At 48.8% G+C, this 26350-nt stretch overlaps 1 protein-coding gene across 1 annotated transcript; it reads right to left on the bottom strand.

The window, feature by feature from the left end:
- Nucleotides 1-372: 372 nt before the first annotated feature.
- On the bottom strand, nt 373-25283 carry LOC139059215 (phospholipid-transporting ATPase ABCA3-like). The gene is made up of 13 exons (XM_070537330.1): nt 25153-25283; nt 22420-22670; nt 20208-21195; nt 18732-19032; nt 17827-18264; nt 17241-17553; nt 15732-16397; nt 12948-13572; nt 11386-11514; nt 9921-10257; nt 6879-7061; nt 5858-6298; nt 373-1755 (listed from the first exon to the last, which is right to left on the bottom strand). Exons 2-13 carry the CDS (start codon nt 22660-22662, stop codon nt 1158-1160), a joined length of 5262 nt encoding a protein of 1753 aa, XP_070393431.1. The 5' UTR covers nt 22663-22670; nt 25153-25283; the 3' UTR covers nt 373-1157.
- Nucleotides 25284-26350: the final 1067 nt, after the last annotated feature.

The following is a 26350-nucleotide window of genomic DNA, read 5'->3' as shown; positions in this document are numbered from 1 at the left end:
AAGCAGCAGCGTCAAAATTGCCGCGACTTACTCGGGATCATCCCCATTAGATTCTGTGGCAGTAGGGCAAGTTAGCATGACGTGAATCAAAGTACACCAGCCTTGTGCTATCTAAGAGGTGTTGCAAGAGCACCTATATGCTTCTCGAGTGAAGAATGTTAAAGATGTGCATTCAGCAGAGAAATACAACTGAATGTTGCCTACAGGCAACACACCCAAAAATTTTTTTTCCTTGCCAAGTTTCGCTGTTGAGCACGAAGTTTCTGGCTACATGTCTCCAGCCAACACTGAATGACGGGCAGCAAACATCATCTGTTGGTTTAGAGCAGGAACACAGTACGAGGTAGAAGTTCAGCATGTGACTCACTTTCTTTTGAAAGTACAGTGAGAGCTAGGAGACACACCGATGCAATATCTATGGCTGCAGTAGGGTCACATATGCGATGCAAAGCAAATGAAATGTGCAGCTATATGGTTCACATATTACGAGAGCTGTCTGTACAAATTTCAAAATGAAGCCATAGGTGTCTAGGGATGAAGCCCATTTCCAGTTTTCTTCATTTTCCCCTTTATCGCTGAAGAAGTTCCTGCAAAATATTTTTCTTTTTGTTGATCATTCCTATTCTCAATGCGTTTCACACATTGATACAGAATTTTTTTTTAAATCTGGTATTGATATGTGCCGTTGTTAAACGGTTCAATACATTTAAGGCTTCTAACCCTTTCTGTCGCACTGCTACGTGCACATTTTGCAGCATCAGCAGTGGATGTGCACTAGTGGCTTAACCAGTGGCTTCATTTGCCTATTCAGGCACGTACCTAGTGACCCAATTTGTCTACTCGGAAAAACAGCCAGCCAGTAGAAACTTGGTCACAGTACCCAGTGGCTGAAGTCCCTACTTAGTTGTAAATTCGCGGCCATGTTGTCTATGTACTTGGCAAGGCATGAAGAGCCAGTACAAAGAAAACGGAAGAAAGAGGCTAACAAAGCTTGACTTCAAAATCCTGCGATAAAGTGCCAGTCGTACGTGCAAAAACATGGCAGTGTGAGAGCGCATCTTCCTTTCAAACAGTATAATAAAGTTTTATTCCGCTTGGGTGCGCTCCTTGTGCAGCAATCGTGAGATATGCCGCAATATAATCTACACGGCACGTCTTTAGACGACAACGTCTTCGGCCGGCGTGGAAGCCCGCTTGGGCTTTTGGTACTTGACCACCTTGAGCAGCCCGAGCTCAAGCGTCACGTCCGTGAGGATGACGTCGGTGACGTTATTGACCATCTGCGAGTGCAGATCGCGAACCCTCAGCACCAGTTGACTCCAGGGCGCCGAGAGAGTTACCGCGTACTCCAGCGAGCGGCCAAGCCAGCCGTTGTACTTGGCGTCAGGGAACGCCTTGAGCACGAGCATGTGCACCAGCTTAAGCACCTCCGCGTCGCCGCCGCTGTCCAGTGCAAGCCTGACGAGCAGCACGGTGCCGGCCGAGAGGCGCTCGCGCAGTTCGTTCACGTCGCCGAGGCACTGGAAGCGGCCTTCCCGCATGACGGCCATGCGGTCGGACATGACGACGCAGTCGCTCACGCTGTGCGTCACAATGAGAATGGCCGACTTGACCAGACGGCGCAGCAGGGAGACTGTGCGGTAGATCTTGCGCTTGGACATCAGGTCCAGCCCGGTGGCTGGGTCGTCCATCAGCACTACGGAGGGCAGCCCGATGATGGCAATGGCCACGGCCAACTTGCGGCGCGTCACGGCGCTGCGCACGTGAATAATGCCGCAAGCGCTTTACGGCGCGTATAGCACATAACTACGCTCTCGGTTGATATGAAGAGCAGAAGGCTTCAGACCCCCGACATAGCCTCTTTTGCTCAATGTTAATCATCCTGACTATTTACAGTTAAGAGCGCTGGGTCCACAATAATTATATTTTTTCAAGTTTAAGGCACTTTTCACCGGCTAGTTCGCTCAATTTTAACAGACGGCGCTTGCTATACCGCATCTCTCTGGCATTGAGACAGCCTCGCCATTTGTTGCCTGAAGACCTGCCGCGTCACCTCCGTGGCGGCTCGATTCGCCGGCGCGGCGGGCGCGGCACGATCGAGGTAGAATGCAGTGCTCCTGTGCTTAGGTTTTGGTGCAACTTAACGTACCAGATGGTCGAAGTAAATCTGATGTTCTGCGGTGCTAATGCATCTGTCATAAATCACTATGCGGTTTGACGAAGCTAAACCTTTTTTTAGTCTGCTAAATATGCTGTACGCGTACATACTTAAGATCTGCTTCCTATATTTAGTTAATTGACAACTACGGCCTCCTCACATGCATCTTTGTGCTAAAAGCTGATAAGCTCGCAGTGTATTGTGTTAAAAATGAAGCATCAAAAGAAGACGTACAATACTCGTTAGTGACGTTCTGCTAACCACTCAATTTACTGTAGCTACTGTGATCCGTAGGATTTCGTCATCAATGTTTCATCGCGCCATAACCCCGGAATATAACCTCGAACTGCCGTCTAACTCGAACCGAGGCTTTTCTGTAGTGAACAATTCTACAACCATTTTTGAACAAAGGCAATGTCAGCTAACCTCGCAAATTTAGTACACGCTCTCTCGTGCTTGTAAAAATATTTATGGTCTTCATTAACGCCCAGCACCATTCGCAGAAACTTACTGAGACACAGTCATGTTTTAGATAAGGGTGCACTCATTAGCGAGTATGCCGATCAGTGAGTGCATATCATATTGACCGCAAACAAAGACGGGGAGAGCGGAAGAGAACACAAAACACGGGCGGTAACTTTCAACTGGTTTATTGGCAGTCCGTGGGCAAGGAAGGCCAAGACTGTTTGTGACACTTCCATTAGGTTATTGTTTCAATCGGAAATATATATATTCTTTTATAATTGGTTGCCCCGCTAGGCTGATGAGTGTTCTTGTTTGCTGCATTCTGTGCATGTTCTTTGCCTGTATACGCCCACAGGCTACCGTGAATAAACCAGTTGAAAATAAGTTACCGCCAGTGTTGTTTTTGTGTTCTCTTCCGCTGTACCCGTCTTTATTTGCGGTCAATATGATATGCAGTAAACACCAATTAAGCCAAACTGAAGTTCTGGATCAGTGAGTGGTTTAAACATATGTTACTTTGAAAAAAATTCGAAGTTGAACGATTCGTCGCGAGCCACATCGTACGTAATACGAGCGACGAACCATATTACGTCTTTTCTCTAAGCTACTACAAAACTTCAAAACGGATATTTTAAGCTCGAAACACGGCATAAACAAATGTAGCGCAATTGGCACATTCACGAGGCAGGGTGTTTACGAACCCGGAAAACCGGGAATTCTCAGGGAAATTATTAATCTGAAAATACTCAGGGAATTCGTGCTTATATCAGTGAAAATTAGCTGTCGTTTTATTGAAAGGAGACGAAAGTTGTCCTAATGCTGGCTCGAGTAAAAGAGGAATCGCAATGAGTTGTCTTGACCAATTTTCCGGACACCCCATTTTTGGGGCATGCCCGATAATGCGGACGGCTTCGCTGCACCGCCACGTACCCCATAGAGTAAATATATAAGAGCGCCTGGAATTTCGGATGCAAGAACCCTTCGCCGTCCGATTGTCCGGACTTATTGCCGTGTCCGCAGGTCCGAAACGGCATTAAAAGCCAACACCGCCGTTATGATTATCTCGCCGCCTTGAACCGGCGCTCTCGCACGCAGATCCGCTGGCAGCCGTAGCCACCACCGCGGCAACGCGAGGCCTACCTTCGATGTTCGCTATTAAGGTTTTTGCCGTTCGGTGCCATGTTCTTCATTGAAAGAATTCGCCGCTGTCAGCAATGGCACCGACTGCGCCTCTGTAATCCTCGCGATTGGCTTCGAAGCTTACGGCGCGTTGCATAACGCGGGTTCCCGAAAGGCAGCTTCGCCTCAACACAGCAATGTTACGCGCTGAAGCAAACGTGAAGTATTGCGGTGAAGCTTAACAAGCGAAGGAAGGGGCAATTGTCACGGGGCATAGTACGTATTCCTCAATTATACACGCTTGCACCCGCCTGTCTCCGGCGACATTACGAGTACCGATATGCCTAATAAGTGTACTGCCAGGCTTTCAGAGCTATTTCGGACGTATCTGTGGCGATTTGAGCTCTTAAAGGCAGTAAAAGACGAATTCATTTTTTCGGACTGCCTGATTTTTCGTAAGATTTAGCGGCCCCTAGGGGATCCGAAAAATCGTACGTTGACGTACAAGTGATCAAGAAGGTACTTCAAAAGATTCATGGGGTGAACGTGCGACAGAAAGATGACGAGAACAGAAAGGACCGTCGTATTGGGGAATGAACCGTGCCGCCTCTTCTTTGAAGGAGCTTGAACTTAAAAAGAAAAGTGTTGGCTGATGCCGAGGTGCAGGTGACCCTCATCTAAACCAAAATAAACGCTTTAAAGCCGTGAAACTCAACACTGAGTCATTGTACGCGGGCTGAGAGTATATCAGGACAGTTGTGGTTGAATTCCCAGCTGCTGAGAGAATCTCGCTTGTGACAAAGTTCGGGCCTAATACCAATGAGCTTGCTATCACTTGATAGAAATAGCTCATTTTGTAAAATATTTGCTTCTATAAGCATCTCTTTTTATTCGTATTTGAATATGCTCAACTCGATTTGCAATGGGCATTGCCTCTTTTTTTTCGAATATATTTATTTCGCTGTGCATTTTACTACCCCTTCCTTCAGTTTTCTATTTTGAATAAAATAAACATTACTCCTTACTATTCAAACTGAATTAAGCCGTTTTTTTTATTTTTTAACATGCTTACTTAGAGTGACGTCATCAGGCGACATGGTGTCAATTCGTCTTCATATAAAATAAAGTTCTGTGTCACTCATGGAATTTTGCAAAGGCACTCAGGGAAAGCCTGGGAAACTCGGGAAATTTGAAGTTGGCAACTTGGTAGACACCCTTTGAGGGATTGCGTAGAAAATTAGTATATGCAATGGCATCGCACATAAAAAAGTTTAACTTAACGAAGGGCATGACAACTTGTGGCTTACTATAGCCATTACATATAAATGAAAGAACTAGTTAATTGCAGTATAGTCCTGTTTTAATCAAAGTGAAGAAAGAGCGCTTTGGAACGGGATCGATAGCTGGTGAGACTGTAGGCATACGTGGCTTTGTGTGGCGTCGCTCTCTCTCTGCATCGTTCAAAAGCGATGTTTCTTTGCCTAAGGATGTACTGACCGGCCCAATTTAGCCCCTAATTTAATACAGCGGCGAAAAATATGTGCCGTACTGCCTTGGAAGAAGCGTATTGGACAGCAGAGCGCGAAATCGTCTTACAAGGCTGAAAGTACGTGCCATATCACTGTCTCAACCGCCCACCCTTTACAGCAGCACTCGTAGGATGGATGTGCGATGTTTACATGTGTTCTGAAGCTTTGGTCAAAGTTTCGTGCCGTTCACGCAGTCATTGTCGGCGACAGACGCCGAAACGACGGCCTAAATTTTACGTAGTATGCACCGGCCTCGTGCGCTGTCATTTTAAGCTAGTCAGTGGAGGCTGCTTGAGGCAAACAATGGAAACGTTCCCACGTGATCAAACATGGCGGCGCCGACGGGAACGCGGTGATAAAGACCTACATTCTCCTAGTCATGGTTTCATGTTATGTGTGGAAATGGTCGGGCCTGTGACTACGAAGCCGTTGTTCAATGAACAGGGCTGATGAGTTCCAATAATCATCATTGAGTTGCTTCTTAGACATGCGGCTAATCCCGTCCCATTTGCGAATGTTGACGGTGGCAGCTAGCTTTTATTGATGGCTTGGACTGCACTCGGCATCAAGCATTGAAAAACCTCACCCGCAAGACTCGGTCGTCTCGTCGACGGATTGTGTGAGGTTCAGCAGTAGGACAAGGTGTTCCAGGAGGCGGTCAATGTCTTGCGGCCGAATGCCCCTGATGTTCGCATATAACTGCAGCGTCTGGCGCACCGTGAGGCGGCCCAGCACGCTGTCGTGCGAGGGACAGACACCGATGCGCTGCTCCCACTCGGCCCGGTTCTGCAATGGCACGTCCCCAATTAGGGCCGTGCCAGAGGTGGGTTGCATGCTGCCCGAGAGCACGTCGAGCAACGTGGACTTTCCGCAGCCGCGCAGGCCTACCACCGCCAAAGCCTCGCCGGGCTCCACGCTGAAGGTGAGGCCGCGTAGCACGGAAATCGACTGCAGCTGCTTGTTCAGGTCAAGCACCAGCAGTGCCGGCTTGTGCAGGTCATGCGCCGCGATGGCCTTGTGCACACGCCTGCGCCAAGTATTCGTGAAAATTACGGGAGGTTGTTGAACCTTTGGGCCTATATAAATTCGTGTTTCACTGTCGAGGCGCCGCAGGGCGCTCGACTGGCTGCGATGTGTTTAGATTTCTCACGCTAGTAATGTCCGCTTCGAATAATTTAGCTCAAGGACAAGATTTATGCTATCTGCCACAGGCGATTTAAAAGAATTCCGGGAAACTTAAAAAAGGCCACGTCACCCGTACATAGTAAACATGCCCCTTTGTGTATGTGTGTTCCTTCTTTCTAAACTGCAGGCACACCAGACCTGCAGAACATATTCTGCTAGAATTTAAACACACACACACACGCACACATACACGCACGCACACACACACACAGACAGACACATCCTCGCTTCTAATTTCTTCATTGTCTCACTTCCAATGTCTTACAAAACGCAACAGCGTGCAACAATCAAAGCCGACATAACGGCTGTTGCTCTATCAGCAGCTGCGGAACAGCACTTTTGCAAGAATGGAAAGTGTGCGAGGTCTGCGCTGCGTAGGGACATATGTCGCGCATATTCGTCACTGTAGTGCACCGGTATACCTGGCTTCGCTGGCCACGTCTGCAGGCACGTCCTTGGCGGAGATCGGGCTGGAAGCTGCCACGGCCTCTTCTACGCGGCCGGGGTCCCAGGAGCGGAAGAAGTCTTTCTCGTACAGCGCCAAGAGCAGGAGCAGAACGCATCCTTCGGCCAGCATCACCAGCAGTTCAGTCAAGATGCCATCTCTGAGAGGGCCACACAAGGGGAGTGCCGGCCGGTAGCGAGGTTTGCAAAGCCGCAAATAAACTTGTTGCGCATTTTCTCGTTTGATAATGCATTGTGTGTTTATTTCATTTTTATGTCGTTTACCCTATTTTTATGGTACCCTATTATACTTCGGCAGTTCGGGAGTAATAACTGCAAGGGCAGCTTGGTCTTGTTGATATAACATAACCATTTCGCTTACTTAGCTTATTAACGATTTGGCGACGATGCTTTATACTTGGCTTGGCTCTTGAAGCTCCGGTTGGTCACTCAAGGGGTTCGACTACTACGCTTTCAATGTGAAAACGTAATTTATGCGCAGAAAATTGTACAGCCAGGCCAAGAGCATTACATAGTAGAACGAGTAATGGCTGCTACTGTCCTCATGCAGGCGCACTCGATAAGGTACACTTTTGTAGCTTTAAGTCTATGGTCATTTTCCTAATTTGGTTGTGTGGGAAAAATAAAGGCAATCTTCATTTATTAAAAAGAGCACGCCTTGAACGTCAGTCGCCGTCTACCACCGACGGAAAATGTTCAGTTGTATACTGGAAACGAGAGCGGTGATTCTTATTTAAAATGCATTTTTATTTTTCAGTTTTTTCTGGATTTATAAGGACGACACAGTTTTATACACGTTAAGTACATTACGGGGTCTTACATGCCAAAACCACGATCTAATTACGAGGAACGCCGTAGTGGGGGGCTCCTGATAAATTTTCACCACCTGGGGTTCTCTAACCTCTAATGGTGCACGAGCACTTGTACGAGCACCCCACCGCAATTTAACTGCTGCGGCCGGCATCGAACCCCGCGACCTCAAGTTCAGCAACGCAATGCCATACCATAGCCACGGGGCCTTCATATAAACCAGTTGTTCTTTTTTTTGAGACCATATGAAATTTTTAAATGTCGCCTCTGGGAGATAGCAAATATAATTCTAGTCATTTGTTTGGATTACCCTAAAAGGTGGACATTGCACCAGATATCGAAATGCATAATCAAAATTTATCTAATTAACATTTAAATGAATTACATTATGCTACATATCAGAATTTACGAATTGTAGCCGGTGAGTTCTCAAGGGATATCCACTTAGAAGCAATTTTCAGGGTGACACCAGGGGCCGTATAACGTAAAACTATTCCAATATGTATTTATTCCAGTCTCCTGACGTAAAATTTGCCTAACCGCCGACGCAAGCATCGGGGGGTCGCCCGCAGGGTTGTCTGAACAAACCAATCAAATGCTTCCCTCGTTCATAGGAGGTCACTTTTGTTTGCTTGAAAAACGAATAACATTGCCTGCACTGAGCGGCTTGTCTTTTCTAATTGGCTCACAAGAGGAGAAGGATTTGATGGGGCCGAGCCGCTGCACTGAATATCAATGACCGGATGAAGAGGGTGGTGCCGCCGTCTGCGATTGGTCCGCTTTCTCTTACTTAGCTTGCGGTGGCTCGTCGACAATCGCGGCGGCATGCAACGAAAGAAGAGTTGGCAGAACGAGGTCGTAAACGTGCCGAAAGTTCTCGAAAACGCTACACGGCCAAGCAAAAACTTTTATTACACGCAAATAAACCCATGCTCTCCGGCAGGGGCGAGTAGCGAGTGTCGGAGCGATCGGCGGCACCCATCTTTTATTCCTTTCGGAACGGGGCAGCCTGCTGCTATTCAGAAGAAAATTCAGTTTTGTTCAGCATATTAATGCATCTTTAACGCGCACACGTCACTTTGACGCGGTGAGTTTTTGTGTTTTTGTGACGTCGCGTGACAGGCAGGTCAAGTGGGTGCAGCCCGAAAACTTTTGACCAATAGTCGTGGGGCTAATGGCAAAAGGCGTCGAATCAGAAATAACTATTTTTGTTTTGTTCGGTCAAATCATGCATAATCAGTGTGTACACGTCATATCAGATGGGGAGCTATGGCGGTTTTCGTGACGTTGCGTAACAGACAGGTGAAGTGGGGTTGTCCAAAAAAGTTTTTGACCAATCGCGGTGGGCGGAGTGCAGAATTGGAATAGAAAATTTTGGAATAGTTTTACGTTATAGCGCCCCAGTTTCGATATGTTCATACCCAACGTGTGCAACAAAATACATAAGCGCAGTGGCGTCACTACAGGGAAGAGGAAGAGGCCCGGGTGCAGCATTCCAGGGTGCAGCTGGGCAGTGAAATGGGAGAGGGGTGGGTGACATGGCAAAGAATTATTCATCAAAGACGCTAAAAAGCGCCGGGAGCCTTTCACTTACTAGTTGTGCCTTACTCCTTACTAGTTGTGCCTTGCAAACTCCCCGGCTACAATTTGTAAATTGCAATATGTACTGTAAATTAATGAATTAAATAGTTATAGTGATGAATTTTCATTAATTAGTTCATTATGTATTTCTCTTCTTCGGGCGAGTAATGTCCCCCACTTCGAGTAATCTAGCTCAGGGACTACAGTTACGCTATCTGGCATTGGCGATCTTTTAAAATTCTGAATGAAAAAAAAAAAAAAAAACAGGCGATCGCCTTTCGATCGACTTTCGACAGGCGATCGCCCCCCACAGGTGATACTCTTGAGCACTCTTCGCGGACCTTAAATTTTGTTGCGCTGCAAGGAATTACGTAAAGACAATACCACTAATACTTTGTTACTGGGTTATTCACATTGTTATGGCCGAAGTGCTCGCAATGGAATATATATAATCTCCAACTAGCCCGCATCCAGCTATTGCCTCTGAATGCGCTCGAAGACGCGGATTACATGTGAGAACCAGAGTACATCAGTGTCGGGAAGTACGCTGGTTTTCACGAACCTTCGAACCTTGGTAGAGCGACGCAACATAAGGAGCCCTCAAATACCTGTGAAAAGAGAAGGACGGCAGCAAGCGGACGCTGGTCATGTTGGAGGCGTAGAAGTTGGCGCAGCAGTAGCGCAGGTTCGGAAGCAGCACGGCGCCTTCGTCCAGGCTGTTGTGCACGTAAGCGCACACGTCGCGCACGTCGATCTTGTCGCCGATGCAGTAGGGCTCCTCGGACAGCTTCTCCATGGTCTTGATGAGCGCCCAGGTGTATGAGAAAGGCGGCAGCAGGTACAGCAGCCAGAGGAGCAGGTCCCGCGGAGGGTCCAACATTAGCAGCTCGGAGCCCTTCTCATTCCCGATCAGAGACAGCTGGTAGGTCAGGCCGGCCACCGTGCCTGCAACGTGTGCGCCAGCCTTACGACATTGGTTATGTCTTGGACGTCAAAACGTCGGATCCACGCTGTGGATGCCATAGCTAGTGCACGCCTTTGATGATGGCAAGAGGTGAAACAATAGAGGGCCGGAAATCATTAAACGCGGTAGATACCTTAATCGGCCGAATGTGGTATAAGTGTGGTGAACTTATCGACTACCCTGACTGTAACTTGCTTTTTGTTCTACAGCGAAACTGTTTAGGAGAGTTCCGCAACGGTTTTTCATGCGGCGAGGTAGCCGGGATCAAATGTCATTCAAGCAACAGCAAGCATCGCAGCTTACGTCAGAACCCCGTAGCGGCCGTATCACCAGGGCGTTGGCGAGAACATGCAGTCGGACGCCGGCATCAGTAGAGCCGGCGAAATATGAAAGAACGTGCATATCTTATAATATCGAGATAGAAAAGCATTTGGAAAGGCTCAGGAAAAATAGCACCATGTATAACGAAGCGCGTCCAAGAGCATCATGCCTTCATGAAAGTGAATACATTACTAAAAACGCTCGTCTATTTGCTTACACTAACAATCATCATGGATGGTTATTGCGCATTTCTGATGCGAAAGCATCAAATGACCCATTGAGCGAAAAAGCAGGCGTCTGTAGATGCGAAAGAGCACCTAAATTCCCATTGGCTGCGACGCCGCGTCACCAGCGTGCCTTGACGGAGCAGACACGGCGACACGACGCCGCGTGGCGAGATGGGTTGTCGTCGGCGAGGCTGTCGAGTGACGCGCACGATCCGGTGCCGTGGTCTCGCTCTCCCCGTATCTCTCTCTTTCTCTCTCACCCCCATGGGCTTAGCTGCTGCGCGCGCCTGCCGGCTTTGGTGGCCGCTGCTGTTCCCTCGGTCTCCCGTCGCGCAAGACGTCGGTGGCATGCGGCGATGGCACCGCAGGCAGCTGCTGGTGCTTGCTGGCTCGGGCAGCATGTACCGCTATGGTACATGCAACGCAAAACTCGAAGGACCGCTCGGCGGCATTCAATTGGACATTAATGCTTTCGCATTCACAACTCGTAAGAAGTGCTTAGGTGTCCTCGGATTTTTTTTTTTACCACCAGGCTTAACTCTGCATTGAAAGTTCACATACCGGTGAGAGACGTGATGATGTTGACGAGGATGAAGCCAGCCAACGTGGAGTTCATGAAGAAGGAGAACCAGTAGACGAACGCTAAGACGCTGTGCACGTAGGCCATGAAGATGCTTATCACGGCTGGCGCTGCGTCACAACAGAGACAGGTGCTCAACCTTGTGGGGCACGAAGCGAGTAAGCCCTTGTTAAAGGTGCGCAAGATGCAGCGCTAGGCTGAGTTTACTCTCTCGAGGTCGCTCGAAGAAGCGCTCAAGAAACGCTTAAAAGAAATACGTCTGTGTCGATGTTGTTTTTTTTTTCTTTCGTAGTTTTCTCTTTCTAAGCTATATATCGCTCCAAACATTCATTTTACCTCCGGCCTCCATTACAGTTTTCAGCAAAGGTGCATTTCAGGATGTATAAACGTTCTTCGCATGCTCTTAGATACTTTTATTTATTTATTTTTATATATAGAAAACGAAGCGATTGCCCATGAATTAAGACGCGTTCCGTATGTAATACCGTTTACCAAAACTGCACCCACACGGCTTTATTTTGCTTGCCGCCCGTGAAGTCCTCAGAGCAGAACGCAATCGTCCAGAAGTTACTACAAATACGCAGAAGAAACACATACATGAATTGGTAAATCCGTGTCATAGCTGTGATTTAAACCTGTTACGATGTCAAAAATAAAACTTAAGCTTTTTTTGTAGTCTTTTTTTGTTAATTGACGAGGGTACTCACCCTGCTGCAGTGTTAGCTTTAAGTATGCTTTTCCGGATATAGACATTTCCCTCTTTTTTGCAATTTTGGATGCTTTGTGCAGATTGCCGGGATCTTTTCGCTCATCTTATTATTTTATGATATGTATAATTTTTCATGACTATTCTTTATTGAAGTTTCTTCTTCTTGTTGTTGTGCTTACGCTTTTTGCCCATTTTATGTCAACTATCAAGTGCAGGATACGCCATGCGCTCTATGCCAAAAATGTGAAATGTAAGCCCGCATTCGTAAAGCAGCGTGCACGCAGAGAGGTTCGTACAATATTAAATGGCGGTAGAGTGGTAGTGTACTAGAATACACTGTAGACCCCGGCCATATTGTATCTATGAAGTTAGTGGTCTGCTAAAGACAAGTAGGTACAGCTATTACAGCAGGCAAGGTGTGAACTGTTTAGACTTTTATCGGGGCTTCTTATTGCGATGGCAATTATACGGACACTCCATGCGAATGTTTGCCGTCGACGTCGCCATGATGTTCCGTATATATTCGTCTTTAATGCACGCTACATATTTATTTATGTAGCATACGCGACGCATATGCTATGCGATATATATTTAACTGCCAAGGTGAATCACGCCAGGATTGGGCTCTGAATTATTCTACCCTCACCAATTTCGAGAATTTCAGAGCGTAATCAAAATGCCATGAAACGTTTCATGCCTTTTGTATTAATGCTCGAAGACTACGTGAAAAACAATGCTAGCGTTCCCAACCTGAAAGTGATGCAATTTCACTGGGGCTTTGTGTCGTCATCATAACCAGTCAGCAGTTCGCGAAGTGCATCGTGGTCGACGTACCTACGCTGATGAATTGCGGGAAGCACAGCATGATCGGGAAGAACATGCAGACGAGCGAGATGAGGGACATGAGCATGTCCCAGACGTAGTTGCCCATCCAGTACACCAGAGGGGGCACGCCCGACAGGAGCTGCATCTCCTTGGACCTGCTCACGCGGTCCTCGATAGCGAACAGCACGAAGCTGGCCGCCGTCACCGACATGGCGGCCGGCAGCAACACGAACCGCATCATGCGTTGGGACAGCACCATGTGAAGCTCCTCAGCCACGTCGTAGCGGCGCAGCGTTCGCGAGTAGATGCTGTAGTTGTGACGCCGCATCGGCAGCAGCATGGACAGCATCGAGGCCGTACGGTCGTTGGACGCCCAGCGCAGCAGCGCCGTGCCGACGAGGTTTGCCGACGCCGACTGCGTGTGATAGGCGTCGCCGTGGTACCAGACGACCGCCCGCCCGCCGGCAGCATTGGCGGCGTATCCGTCTTCGGCCACGAACTGCGCTCCCGCGAGTGCGCGCATGGGGGCCGACCTGTCCCGCTTGAGCTTCGCCATGTACTCGTCCATGCTGGCCACGGCGCGCACAGTGAGTGACTTGGAGTGGGCGTAGGGCCGGTAGAAAGAGTCGGCCAGCTGCGGAGGGCGCACATCGGGCAATTCATGGTCGGACGGCGCGGACTGACGCAAAGCGAGAATCATGATCACGAAATCTAACCGCCCCACCTATCCGTATCGCGCAGCATGGTAATTCAAGGAACAGGGAATTTGCCTTATCTCTAGTACAGATAGAGGTTTGCAACGGAAACCAGGCACGTGCCCAGGGAGGCGGGGCGCCCCCCCCCCCCCCCCCTTCGAAACTAAGCGGCCTACCCCCACACCCACGCCACCACTCCTCACACACATTGCTAAAGCGCCGCCAAATCAATCTTGAGACTTGACAGCTATTGGGCGGTCAACATTTTGCTGCCGTTTTCACTCCTTTTGGATGGCGATAGTTATCGGCATATTTTGGAGTGTGGAGGCCAGTTTTCACATCGATTTGGATCCCGCGCGATTAACTCGAGATGCGTTCAGTTGTCACCATCTTCCAACGGTCACGCGCATCGCCGATGCTTCGTTAGTTCAACCTCTGTTTAGACTCCCCCTCCCCCATTGGCAAAGAAAAGTTAACTTGGGTTGCCCCCCCCCCCCCCGGGAAAAAAAATCCTGGGTAGGTCCCTGACGGAAACCCATATGTAAGTTAAAAATGGTCCCTTGGCAAAGTCAGTGTGGAGAACAGCTGTGTGTCAAACACTTGCTTGTGTCCTTGCTTTCTGGCAGTTTTCCATCGTCATTTAGTCACGGTTTTCTCGGAACGAAAGTTTTCGCAATAATGACAATTCACCGGGGACGGAGGGGGGCAATCAAGGACCGTTTAGGGTTGAGGAAAATCCAGCTCAATTATCCAAAATTTTCTGACTCGCCGAATTGCACGCACTAGTGTAGGGAAAGCTCGAGTTAAGAAGTCGATGAGATCCTTCGAGTCGTTAAAGGAACACTAAAGAAAAATAAAATCAATTTGATGTGTATTAATAAATTCTCCTTCTACAGCACCACAAAATCCATTCCTAACTGAAAGAAGATGCTTGGTGAGTCAGGAAAGGACGCAAAAAACAAGAGAGGTGGTGACGCCACCTTGAATTTCCCGCACCAACTATCCGTGAAGTCATGAATTTTGAATTTTGACGGGTGTCTACCCGGGCCTTAAGTTTTGTCAATAAAGATGGACTGCCTTTTATTGTAAAAGAGACAGATTAAGCTTAGCAAACTTGGATAACCTTTACTGCCGCCACAACGGCCGAAATACAAGAAAATACTTTGACATCCGTGATGTCACTCTGACAAACCAACGCCTGTGTTTCGGCGCGAAATTAAAACAAAAAACTGCCATCTTCATTTTATATTCTAATACAATCTGCGCTCGTTGCAGCTGATCATGATAATGCAGCGAAAAAGGTTCGTTATATCCGAAGCCCGTTCTATCCAAAATTAGGCTCACGGTATGTTGTGAAATTGCGAAACTACGCATGCGTATACCGCTGTCTAACCCGTCTACAATCGATAAAAACGTAAAAATTAAAATAAGTATGCATAGATAAGCGGGGAAATGCAAGAACGCTCGTGTGCTTAGATTTGTGTGCACGTTAAAGAATCCCACAGTCAAAATTAATCCGGAGTCCTTTACTACGGCGTGCCTCACACTGTTTTTGGCACGTAAAACCCGGAATTGAACTGAATAGAGTAAATCGAGAACACTAAAGACACTCATACTCATAATATTATTCAAGAGTGACAAAGCAGCAGCCGTGGATCGATCTCATTGATCATACAAAAAAACGGGCTCGTTGAGCGCGTCTTTCGATTAGCCGACGATAAGCTTTCAATGCTAACAGTGTGCAGTGGCCAGCTGCGCAGGAAAACAGCCCGCATGCATCAAACCGGCATGGCAATGCATTTGCTGTAGCAATGCGTCAATGCCATTTCGAGGCATTTTTAACACGTTTTCAGTGCATGGCCTGCTTTTTTTACCCACATTCCCCTTCAAACATCGTTAAATCGTGTGCAACGTTGAGGTCACCTAGTTGCTTCTGCAGGTTTTTCAACTCGCAAGGCTCTATGAATATGCGTCGGGGAATCGAAAGCGCTTCTTTAGGTGGAAAATTTTCACTAAATCGGGTTTCGTTAAGTGGATCGTCCGACTGTATATATACGTAATCAAGAGAGGCGCGCTTGCTGGACGCTTTGTTGCATACCTCGGAGGACGCGCTGTCGCGTTCCAGCAAGACGTTCGTGTTCGGCTGCAGTCTTCCGAGGTCGTACACGAGCCGGTCGGGCCCGAAGCGCAACGCCAGTTTTTCCTGGCCACCGGCCTCGTAGCGGCACACGAGGAACATGAGGAGCGACGGCAGCAGCCAGCAGGCCAGCGGCGTCGACAGCGTCTGGCGCATGTACTGGCGCCGCTTGAACAGCATGGCGAGGAAGATCTGGCCGGTGCGGGGCTCGCCCGCCGCCAGGTCGTTCAGCGCGTGAAAGTGCTGCGCGATCTCCACCGACGACTCGTACCCGTCCAGCTCCTCGTGCGTGACGCCCCCGACGTTCGCGGTGGGTATCGCCATGTTTCCCTCGGTGTGCTCGACCATTTGCGTGCCCATGGAGCCGGTCGAGCTCATGCCCGTCCGCTGCGTGCCACTGCTCTGGCGGCTCCTGTGGAGCGCGGCGACGCGCCGCTTGCTCTCCAGGCTGCCGGCGTCCATCTCCATGACGACGCGCAGGAAGACGTCCGCCATGGTGGTGACGCACACCCGGTACGACTGGATGGCGAACTCGGCCTGCCTGTACTCGACGATCAGCAGCGCGTCCGACACGGGGCCGTAGTCTCGCTGCTCGCCCAGGCTCAGGATCGCGAAGCGCTTGTGGTCCTGCGGGAGGGTTTCTGCTGCTCATTCCCGCTGCAATAGCTTGTCTCGCGGGGCGCGCGAAACTTCGGTACTGAAAGGGAGTCTGCATAACTATGCCCGCCCTGACAGTGCCGTTGTTTTTGCGCATCTCGAACCTTGCGAATTTCTAACGTCGTCGCCTCAAGTCTCCTGCACACATTGTGGACATTCGATCATCCTTTTTAGAATGGACTCAATGCTTTGAACTGCGGCGCGTATATATATATATATATATATATATATATATATATATATATATATATATATATATATATATATATATATATATATATATATAGTTCAGACTGCATCCATTGGCTCTGGATTTACCACCACGACTACTGGCTCCTGTAATAGGGGAAATTGCAACTGTAATTTTGGTTAAACATGCTATCTGAAATGCATTGTCTTGACACGAAAATGCTTTCAGCAGTGACGACAATGTATTAGGATTGCACCCTAGAAGCGCACCTAGAACAAGTTTTACAAGGTCGACGCACAATGAGCACGCGCTATAACGTATAGTACAGGAAATTGAGCAGGACTCATGCAACAAAGACATAATTATCCAAGCAAGACAGACGTTCACAGGAAAGTGGAGCTAGGCTCGAAGTGATCAACAGCTGTGGTTTAACAAGTAATGTCACTATAGGCAACGTTTTGTCAAGAGTTGTCGTCTTCGCCCTGACGAGTCTCTTTGTCGAAAAGTTGGCTGTTGCGAGATCTCTTGTTCAATGAAATATATATTATAGACATTCTATGAAGAGCACAGACCGAAACACAGCTGTACCCAGCCGACTTAGCACACGTCGAATGCATCCTTGCCTGTAGCAGGCGCGCATCTCTGGAGGCCTCCCTGAGCGCGAGGACGAGACGCTTGGTCCGGAAGTTGGGCGCCTTCGTGACATGCAAATTGTAGCCGCATCCGTAACGCCAGCGCAGGAAAGCGGGCGTGCCGAAGCACTTCAGACCTCCATGACCCAGGATGGCGACTCGGTCGCCCAGCGCGCCTACGTCGTCGATGTCCGACGTCGTCATCACGACGCACGTCTTCTGCTTGACGTTGTTCAACACTTCCCATACTTTGCAGCGGGACTCGATGTCCATGCCGTACACGGGCTCGTCAAGTATGAGCACCCTGCCGACGAAAAGAAAGTAACAAGATAATAAAAGTGTGTGATGACGACACGTATATATAATCTCGTAAACGTCAGTAATTCCCTTGTTCCTTGTGCTCAAACCTAAGTGAACGCAATCAAGTCTGACTGCCGCCTGACTATCCAGCTGCATGCTGTAAACCACAACGCCGCTCCGCAAACGCATCCAAAATGCGTTCTGTGTGCTTACTGCTTTACACTATGCAAATTTCTAAGCATTTGAAAGCTCACCGAATGACAGCACTAAAGCGTACCTGGGGTTCAAGAGGATGGAAATAGCCAGATCTAGTCGCCTCTTGGCCGATGTGGTCATGTTGGATGCGAGCGTAGGGGCGAGCTCGGTCAGTAACAACATATCTGTCACTGCTACGGCACGGTGCAGCAGCGCCTCATCGACCAGGCCTCCAAGACTTCCGAAAAAGAGCAGGTGCTCGTAGGCCGTCAGGTCGCCGAATAGCACTGGTCTCTGCAGCACGACGCCCATGCTGGCGCGGGCGCTTGCGGTCTGGCTGGTCACGTCGAAGCCCTCGACGATGACCTGACCGCCGCTGGGCTTCTGCATGCCGGTAACGATCCTCACCAGTGACGACTTGCCCGACCCGCTTGGACCGATCACCGCCAGTAGCTCGTTGGGATACGCCTTGAAGTTGGTGTCGCGAAGGACGTGCGTGTGCTCTTTCTCGTACTCCAGTCTGTTTGGAAGGAATGCGCCATTCTCAGCCCATTGATGACTCAGATTTTTTTACGCCCCAAGTCTACAGGGCATATACATAGACTAATGAGAGAATAAATGAGTCAGGCATCGAATTAATCGAGGCTTTTTGACCGCGTACTTACATCGAGCTGTGCGTGCGTGTGTGTGTGTGTGCGTGCGTGTGCGTGTATATATATATATATATATATATATATATATATATATATATATATATATATATATATATATATATATATATATATATATATATATAATCAAGGCGTATTCCCCGATTCGAACACAAATATTTGACATTAACGAGATTTGAAATGCCTCCAGCCGCCCAGCCCTTCGTTTCAGAAGAGGCGTCAGTATTTTTTTTTCTTTCTAATGTAGGCAGCGACGACATTCTATTTCCACTGTACACAGTGTCCGCATTATGTATACGCGATCTTGAGCTGTCACCTGTTTACGAAGACGGCCTCCTCCTTGTCGGGCGGGTACTGCTCGAAGTGGACGCCGTCCTGTGCTACCGGAGGCAGTTTCTCGAATGCACCCTGGCGGCTGGGAAGCCAGTACGACGGGGAGACCGGGAACCAGGGAGCCAGCGGCACCCCGCGGGCCCACGAAAGCACGTTGCCCAGGTACCAGATGGCGACGCACATGAGCGCGCTGTACGCAACCATCACAGTCCAGATCTCCAGCATGGTCACGTTGTCCAGCTCGAGCACGTACTTAGACACGGACGACAGGCTGTACTGTTCATCTGCCCAGCAGTAGAATCATGCACGTGATTCATACGTACACGTGTCCTATATAGACTATTTTACAGACGCGTTTGAGTGCCGCCATCAGGGGCTTTTTAGGCTGCGGTTTTCTGTTGGTGGCAACCCAAACTCCCAGTACTACACTGTGGATTCATATGCGATGAAATGGTTGTGCGGTTGCAGTCGCTGTTTACGATCATCCTATTTTGACGTTCCATCGCATAACACACACACACACACGCGTGTCATGCTCGCAATGCACGCAATGCATTGCATTGCACGCAATGCTCGTGTAAATGCCAAAGATGGCGGCGTCCCTGAATCGGAAATGAAATCGTCTATACGCGGGTATGGAAAAAGTTGAGAAGACATTGTTGGGGCACTTAAGACAAAAATAAGCTTAGCTGTGCTAGAAACTTACCATTTTACAGTGCCAAAAAAGTGACTCAATGTGAGATGAGTCTATAGTAAGCCGCAAAAGATGCAAACACGAAATACAATCGGTTGGCGACGCCGCCTTTTAAGGTTGCCTCTCTGTGCTCGCTGTGGCTCCATGGATTAATCCATTGCCTGGCGCCTTTTCGGACCCATCGTTACTTATTTTGAACAAACGAGATAGACTGCATTATATTATAAGAGAGCCGAAAAATGAACCTAAGTTTCGAAAATTTCTACTGTACCACATTTGCCCAAGAACGAGAATATACTTTGAAATTCGTTAAACCACAGTTCGGGCACTGGGATACTGGCGCGCAATTCGGGGAAATAAATGCTTAGCCTTCATTGCGTCTTCCGGTAATCAACGTTCGACCTAGAACTCAATGAAGACAGCGTTTGGAAAGAATACTTGGCCAGATTGAGACGATTTAGTATTTCTCTTTGCGTCCCATTGAAAACGAGTTTAAGGCTACCCATTTCAGTAAAGCGACAAAGTGGCACGAAACGTTGTTGCGGTGCATATAATTTAGCCGATGATTTCACACCTATAAATACGCAAATATGACATGTGGTCAGTCATTAGCTATATAGATAAGATATATGCACTAAATTGTGCACATGCAACTAGTTAGGCGCATATCAGACTTTTAGTGGATTCTGACGAAAAAAAAAAAAAGACATTTAGCGGGCACTTATGAATACGCAGTATCAGCAATTCGGTTTTTCGGCGCCTTACCGACCACGTTGGCGCACCCAATGATGCGGTAGCACCAGTGCAGTGCCATGCACGGCAGCAGCGAAGTCATGAGTTTGGTCGAGCGAGTGAGCATGATGTAGTGCGCCGACAGGCCGTCGAAATCTTCCAGCGCCAGCCAGGGCGCGGCGTACGCCGTTATCCAGTAGCACATGCCGAACAGGATGGCCACCGTGTTGTTGGCGAAGAACAGCGACAGCACCATGGCCGTGGTGACGTACTGGAAGCTGAACAGCACCAGGGACACGAGCACCACGATCTTGTTGGTGCCCTCGAGGAAGGTGGTGGTCCGGCCGTTCTCCTCCCTCTCTACCATCGTCATGTAGCCCATGATGCAGGCGATGCTGACGAGACCCTTGAACATGGCGGCCATGAAGTGTCCCAGCCAGTATATGACGTCGTGCAGACCGGCCAGTCGCAGCTTCTCGCGCATTCCGGTCTGCGATTCCTCGGCGAGCCGCCCGACGAGCGTGCAGAAGGTGACCAGGTAGCCGACGCCGATGCGCACTGCCATGATCCAGAGCTCGGACAGGGCGTCTTCGGGTAGCGGGCCCTCGCTGAACCGGCGCGTCGTCATGCGGTACGCGCGCCCAGCGGCGCCGGCCTGACGCATCAGCTCGGTCTTGGCGCGCACGAGCGCGATCTGGCAGTAGGCGACGCTCTCGCGCTGCGTCACCGGGTTGGGCAGCGTGCTGAAGAGCGCGGACACCTTGTTCCGCCGCGTGATGTAGTGGGCGTCGTCGAAGAAGCGAACGGTGAACTCGAGGTCGTTCTTCCCCTTGCCGCGGGTATCGCCGAAGACGAGTGCGACGACGCGCTGCTCGGGCCCGCGCTTGGGCCTCGGGCTGAAGTGGTAGAAGGCGCGCAGCAGGTCCTCCTCGGTGTTGTAGCCCAGAGCTCTCACGCGGCCGCCTGCGGGAAACGCGGTCTTGACGAGCTTCTCGTTGTGTTCTCGCGGCGCGTAGAGGATCTGCGAAAATAAGAAAGTGGTGCTATATGTTCTATTTGTTGCCGTGAATGAGGAGGACATCGCGTTAATGGAAATGTGACGATACTGCGACTTTTGACAAGTCATCGACAAGTGCTAGAGTGAGAGAACACGCAACGTATACCGCACACACACCACATGCAGTGCCGCAACCTAAGTCTTGCGAATACCGCATTTGCTGCTGCGAACGCTTGTTCACTGTTTACAAAATTCTCTGCTGCTCGGTGGAGGCGTTTCACATCTACGTCCTGGTCATTTGATCATTCCACCTTTTATGTATCTATTCGCTTCTTTCGACATTCTTGCCGGTGTAATTAAGCGCTTGTACAGAGGTTATGGGAGCAACTACGGAAATTGCTAAGGACGTAAGCATCCGCTGCATGGGTATAACGCCTGCAAGAAAAAGCGAAGTCGCTGCCCCGTAAGGTCTGCATATTTAAAACGTCCCCAGACTACAGTGTTGAGGGCCACCCTGGGTAGAAAGCTCTAAGAATGCACAGCTGAACAAGGTCAGGGTGCCACACCAGAGTTATATATAGTATAGGTACTCTGTGTGGTGCTGTGCTCTGCGCTTCGACGTGCGTTGTTATCACAGCTAAGTATTACGAAGACTGACTGACTTGCGAATACCCACTGATGAAGCGTATGAAAACCGTGTTCGAGTTGTCGTTCTGGCGACGAAGGAAATTTGCGGGTGCAGCCCACAACACAATGCTCAATTAAGCCGGCACTATAAGGGGAACAACGACATACTATAGATGCTCGACAGTGTTCGAGTATCTACGTATGCTGCAGCGAAGACGTCATAAAAAAGTCTGACGCGAAAAAAAAAAACATTTCAGTCTTTCTGAGTTAAGTTTCATAGTAATTGAGTACCACATTCAATTTTTGGTGCCCATGGTAACGGCTCGTATGGGTGCTCAAAGAGACCTGCCTCTCCGCTAGCTGGTTTACCGATGGCTGAGCCAACATTTATGACGACGTGGAGGCCGCAAAGTGGAAAGTCAGGCTGCGTAGGTTTGGCAGGTGACATGGGGACAATGCGCATTAGTTGTCTTTGTAAGCTCTTTCGTGCTCTGTATATGTAGCACTCATATCAGTGTGGCATGCAGTTACTTTTGCATTGCGAGTATAAAGTCCTGGAGACAGCTGTTTAGACAGACAAAGGTAAAGAAGAGCCTGCTGGATGCATGAAAGGTTGCTTGCCAGCTGGGGTGCCCTGAAATCGCTTTCGTTGCGTTCGGGGTAGTCGCGGGGCGCGCTGAGCCGGAGGCAGGGTGGCTTGGTGCATGTGGTTAGTGGCGCCACATGTGGACGGTCGCGCTCCACGCCCAGGAACGCGAGGAAGATCATGGCCACCTCGAATGTGGTGACGAGGTAGTGCCGTTTGATCGCCTGCACGTACACGTCTTTCCATACGATGGCGTACACCTGTGAGAAGATGCCCATGGCGCCGCCTGCGGCATCGCATCAGGAGCAGGGTGTCACATGGTTGAAAGCGACATGTGCTGAAAAGAGCTGGTTGGCACTCCGTTTTTTTTTTACTCATTAACAAATAATTCACAGGGCACGATGCTTGTGACCATGATGTAAGAACAGGTGCTCCGACAGAAGAATGCGGCGCCTGTCACTAATGTTGGGCCGCCACTCATTCATCATCATCATCATCTGTAGAGTTATTGTACATCGCTGACAAAGGGTTGGTAGCATATATATACAGTAAATCTAGATGGCAGGGGTGCCGGGGGTCTGACATTCCCTGGATATCGTGCTGGGAGCGTGCTTTGCTGCCTGCGTTTATTTTAGAGCGCCTGCGACTGCTTTTAACGACAGAACAAACTTAATGTTATGCTACAAAATCTTAAAATCATAAGCATCCAACAAACCCTAACACCAAGGACAACATAGGGGAATTTACTTGCGCTTAATAAATGAAATGAAGAAACGGTAAATTCATGGAAATGAAAGTGGATGAAAAAACAACTTGTCGCAGGTGGGGAACGATCCCGCAACATTCACATTTCCCGTGCGATGCTCTACCAATTGAGCTACCGCGGCACCGTTTCCACATCCACTTTCATTGGGTATTTATGTTTCCTAGTAGAACCCTGGGAGTGTTAGCCAGCGCCACCACTCGCAGACCTTGGCGGCGGATGTGGAACATCCTTTCTGCCACACGGGGAAACGGCACCACGGTAGCTCAATTGGTTGAGCATCGCACGCGAAATGCGAAGGTTGTGGGATCGCTCACCACCTGCGGGAAGTTCTTTTTTCACCCACTTTCATTTCCATTAATTTATCGTTTCTTTATTTCATTTATTAGGGGCAGGTAATTTACCCTATGTTGCCCTTGGTGTCAGTGTTTGTTGGCTTCTTATGACATGACTAATAAAAAATGGGGCCCCTTGGTTAACCCCCTTTCTTGTTTAAAATCTTAAAATGTGATTTATAATTGCTGCGGCGCTTCGCAGCATTTTCTAAAAAAAAAGCGCGTATAGTATTTCTTTCAGTGCGGTGCTCACAGTTATCGGTCTTTTGCTGAAGTCGCTAATATAATTGAATTTACTTTTGCTACTTCTGTTTGAACAAATGGTCACTACCAGTTTCTCACAGTACGCAGAGTTCCCGCGTTCATTTAATACGAAGCAGGGTTCTGGGGAGTCCTGCACGTGCTACATACGACTTGTTCCTGAAAAAATACAAGTGCCTTCACTTAATGAAGGCGCTTTCACCTAGCAGTCTTGGAGGCCATGATTAGGAGACGCACTTCTCCCCAGCGCTTCTCCCCAGTCGTCGGAGCACTTGTTCCTACACTGTGCTCGTGGCTATGCGCGTGTCCTCACGTGCCCTCTATAGTATAGTGCTTATACAGTTTCAGGGGAGCGGACGTTCGCTACGAAAATTGTCTCGCTCAAGGTGGGTCCCCGAGCTAATTCGTCGAAGAAAAGAAATCATAAGCATTAGCCCAAATGATTGGATTTCTCTCCAAAATACTCGCAATTAATTAGTGCTGCGTATTTCAATTAGTCTGACAAGAATAGAAGTACACAGCATGACATATATAGCCGACGGTATGTATACTGTGCTGCACAGTAACCTGCAATGGAATGGAATCGCGGAGAGGAACAGGCGCTATATTCTGGAGCTCTTTAGGGAACACGGCTCCGCGCCTCTGCACAAAAGGACGAGTGCGTTGGAGTAATCACAACTGAACGTATACATACCGCGACGTGAAATGTACATTTTACAGAAAGCATACTTGTAGCTCAGGCACATGAGAAAAGGAAAAACAAAAGTTGACGAAATAAAGTGCATTAATTTATGTCGCCTATTTTGGCTGTATACGGCGTTCTGCTGTTGAGTATGAGGTCCCCCGGGCTCGATTTCTGGCCACAGAGACCACATTTCGATGAGGGTGAAACGCAGGAACACTGTTGCACTTATTTTATGCTCACATTAAGGAACTCCAGGGGGTCAAAATTAATCCGGAACCTTCCGCTACAGCGTCCTTCGCAGCCCGGGAGGTTGGCTTTGGGACGTTATAAACTCCGTGATTTGATTTCACTTTTTCATCCTCTATTCTTTCCGACTTTTCCCATGTACGTGCGCTAAAGCTATCCAGTTTGAAATGACCTACCGATAGGCACAAGTTCTCACGACCGTCACAAAGACGCGGTGACGTTAGGCCGAAAACATCTCGAGTACACTGCGTCGTCGAGCGTGCGTCGTCGAGTACGCATGCAGCGTGCTCAGCGTGCTCGGCACCGGGCCTGTATATACGAAAGATGTCGTAGGATCTGACGCTACGGTTTCTTCAAACCATGGCAGGCAGACCCTATACATTTGCCATCCGTGCGCAATCCGATGGCAGCAGGCGCAGATCTGAGGGTACCGGGCATGCGAATCCCCCTAGCTTGGATGTGTCACTGCGTCACTTGCCTGGAACTAGTATGGCTTGCGGCTGAAACCGTGAGTCCGGCGAAACCGTGAGAACACGGCCGAGAACGATCCTTTGTTTCACTCGCGGTCGGTCTTCTTTTGAGCTCGCGCAGGTAGCGCGGGCTGGCACGCGCGGGAGGTGACGGTAATGTCGATGGGTTCTGGCCCTCCGCTTGTTTCTGACGGAATCGAAGAAGTGAAAAAATCGCAATCTTGGCCTTTATTTTTCTGCACCGTGTTGTGCTCTCTATGTACTTGCCTCGCGTTTCATGGTTGCTGCAGTGTCGTAAGGTTTCAGTTCTACCATGCATTCTGGGAAGAATTGAATAAAGCGCAGAAGAGGCAGTTCTTCCATAGACAACCCGCCGTGGTTGCTCAGTGGCCAAGGTGTTGGGCTGCTGAACACGAGGTCGCGGGATCGAATCCCGGCCACGGCGGCCGCATTTCGATGGGGGCGAAATGCGAGAACACCCGTGTACTTAGATTTAGGTGCACGTTAAAGAACCCCAGGTGGTCGAAATTTCCGGAGTCCTCCACTACGGCGTGCCTCATAATCAGAAAGTGGATTTGGCACGTAAAACACCATAATTTAATTTTTTTCATAGACGCTGTATTTCTTCGTCACCTGGCCGCTCGTTTCGCACCTGCGATACCTTGTAGCAGTGACCATGTGGTGACTTGAAATGTTAGAAATTGCATAATGTATTTCCATTAGTGACGTGTCCTCTTCATTTGCGCATGTGTATTTTTTTGTTGTCGGCACTTTCATTGACTCTTGTCGGCAGTCTTCAGTCTTTTATGCGAAGCATATACTTACGTCTCAAGTTTCTGTTCCACCTCCTTAACGGAGTCTACAAATTAAACAGTGGTGCATATGTATCTTTCACTGAACAGCGAAACACTAGAACTAAACATCATAAACATTTAATTGAATACAGGTTCCACACAGACACATTCAGGTATTCTTTCTTTCCCCAGACAATCAGAGACTGGAATTCATTGCCTAGTGATATCATAATTTGCTCACCTGACGATTTCCTTCCTATGCTGGAAAAATATGTCTATGAATGCGCATCTTGATTTACCAGTATCGCCTGCAGACCCCGCATTTTTTGTTTTGATGTACTTTTTTGTTGTTTATCTTATGCTTCTGTATTTCTGTTCATTAACCTTTAAGGCCTGACTCAGGAAGGTCACA

The sequence above is a fragment of the Dermacentor albipictus genome, chromosome 4 (genome assembly GCF_038994185.2).
Source record: "Dermacentor albipictus isolate Rhodes 1998 colony chromosome 4, USDA_Dalb.pri_finalv2, whole genome shotgun sequence".
In the NCBI taxonomy this organism is placed as follows: domain Eukaryota; kingdom Metazoa; phylum Arthropoda; class Arachnida; order Ixodida; family Ixodidae; genus Dermacentor; species Dermacentor albipictus.
This window is presented reverse-complemented; position numbering and strand designations above follow the sequence as displayed.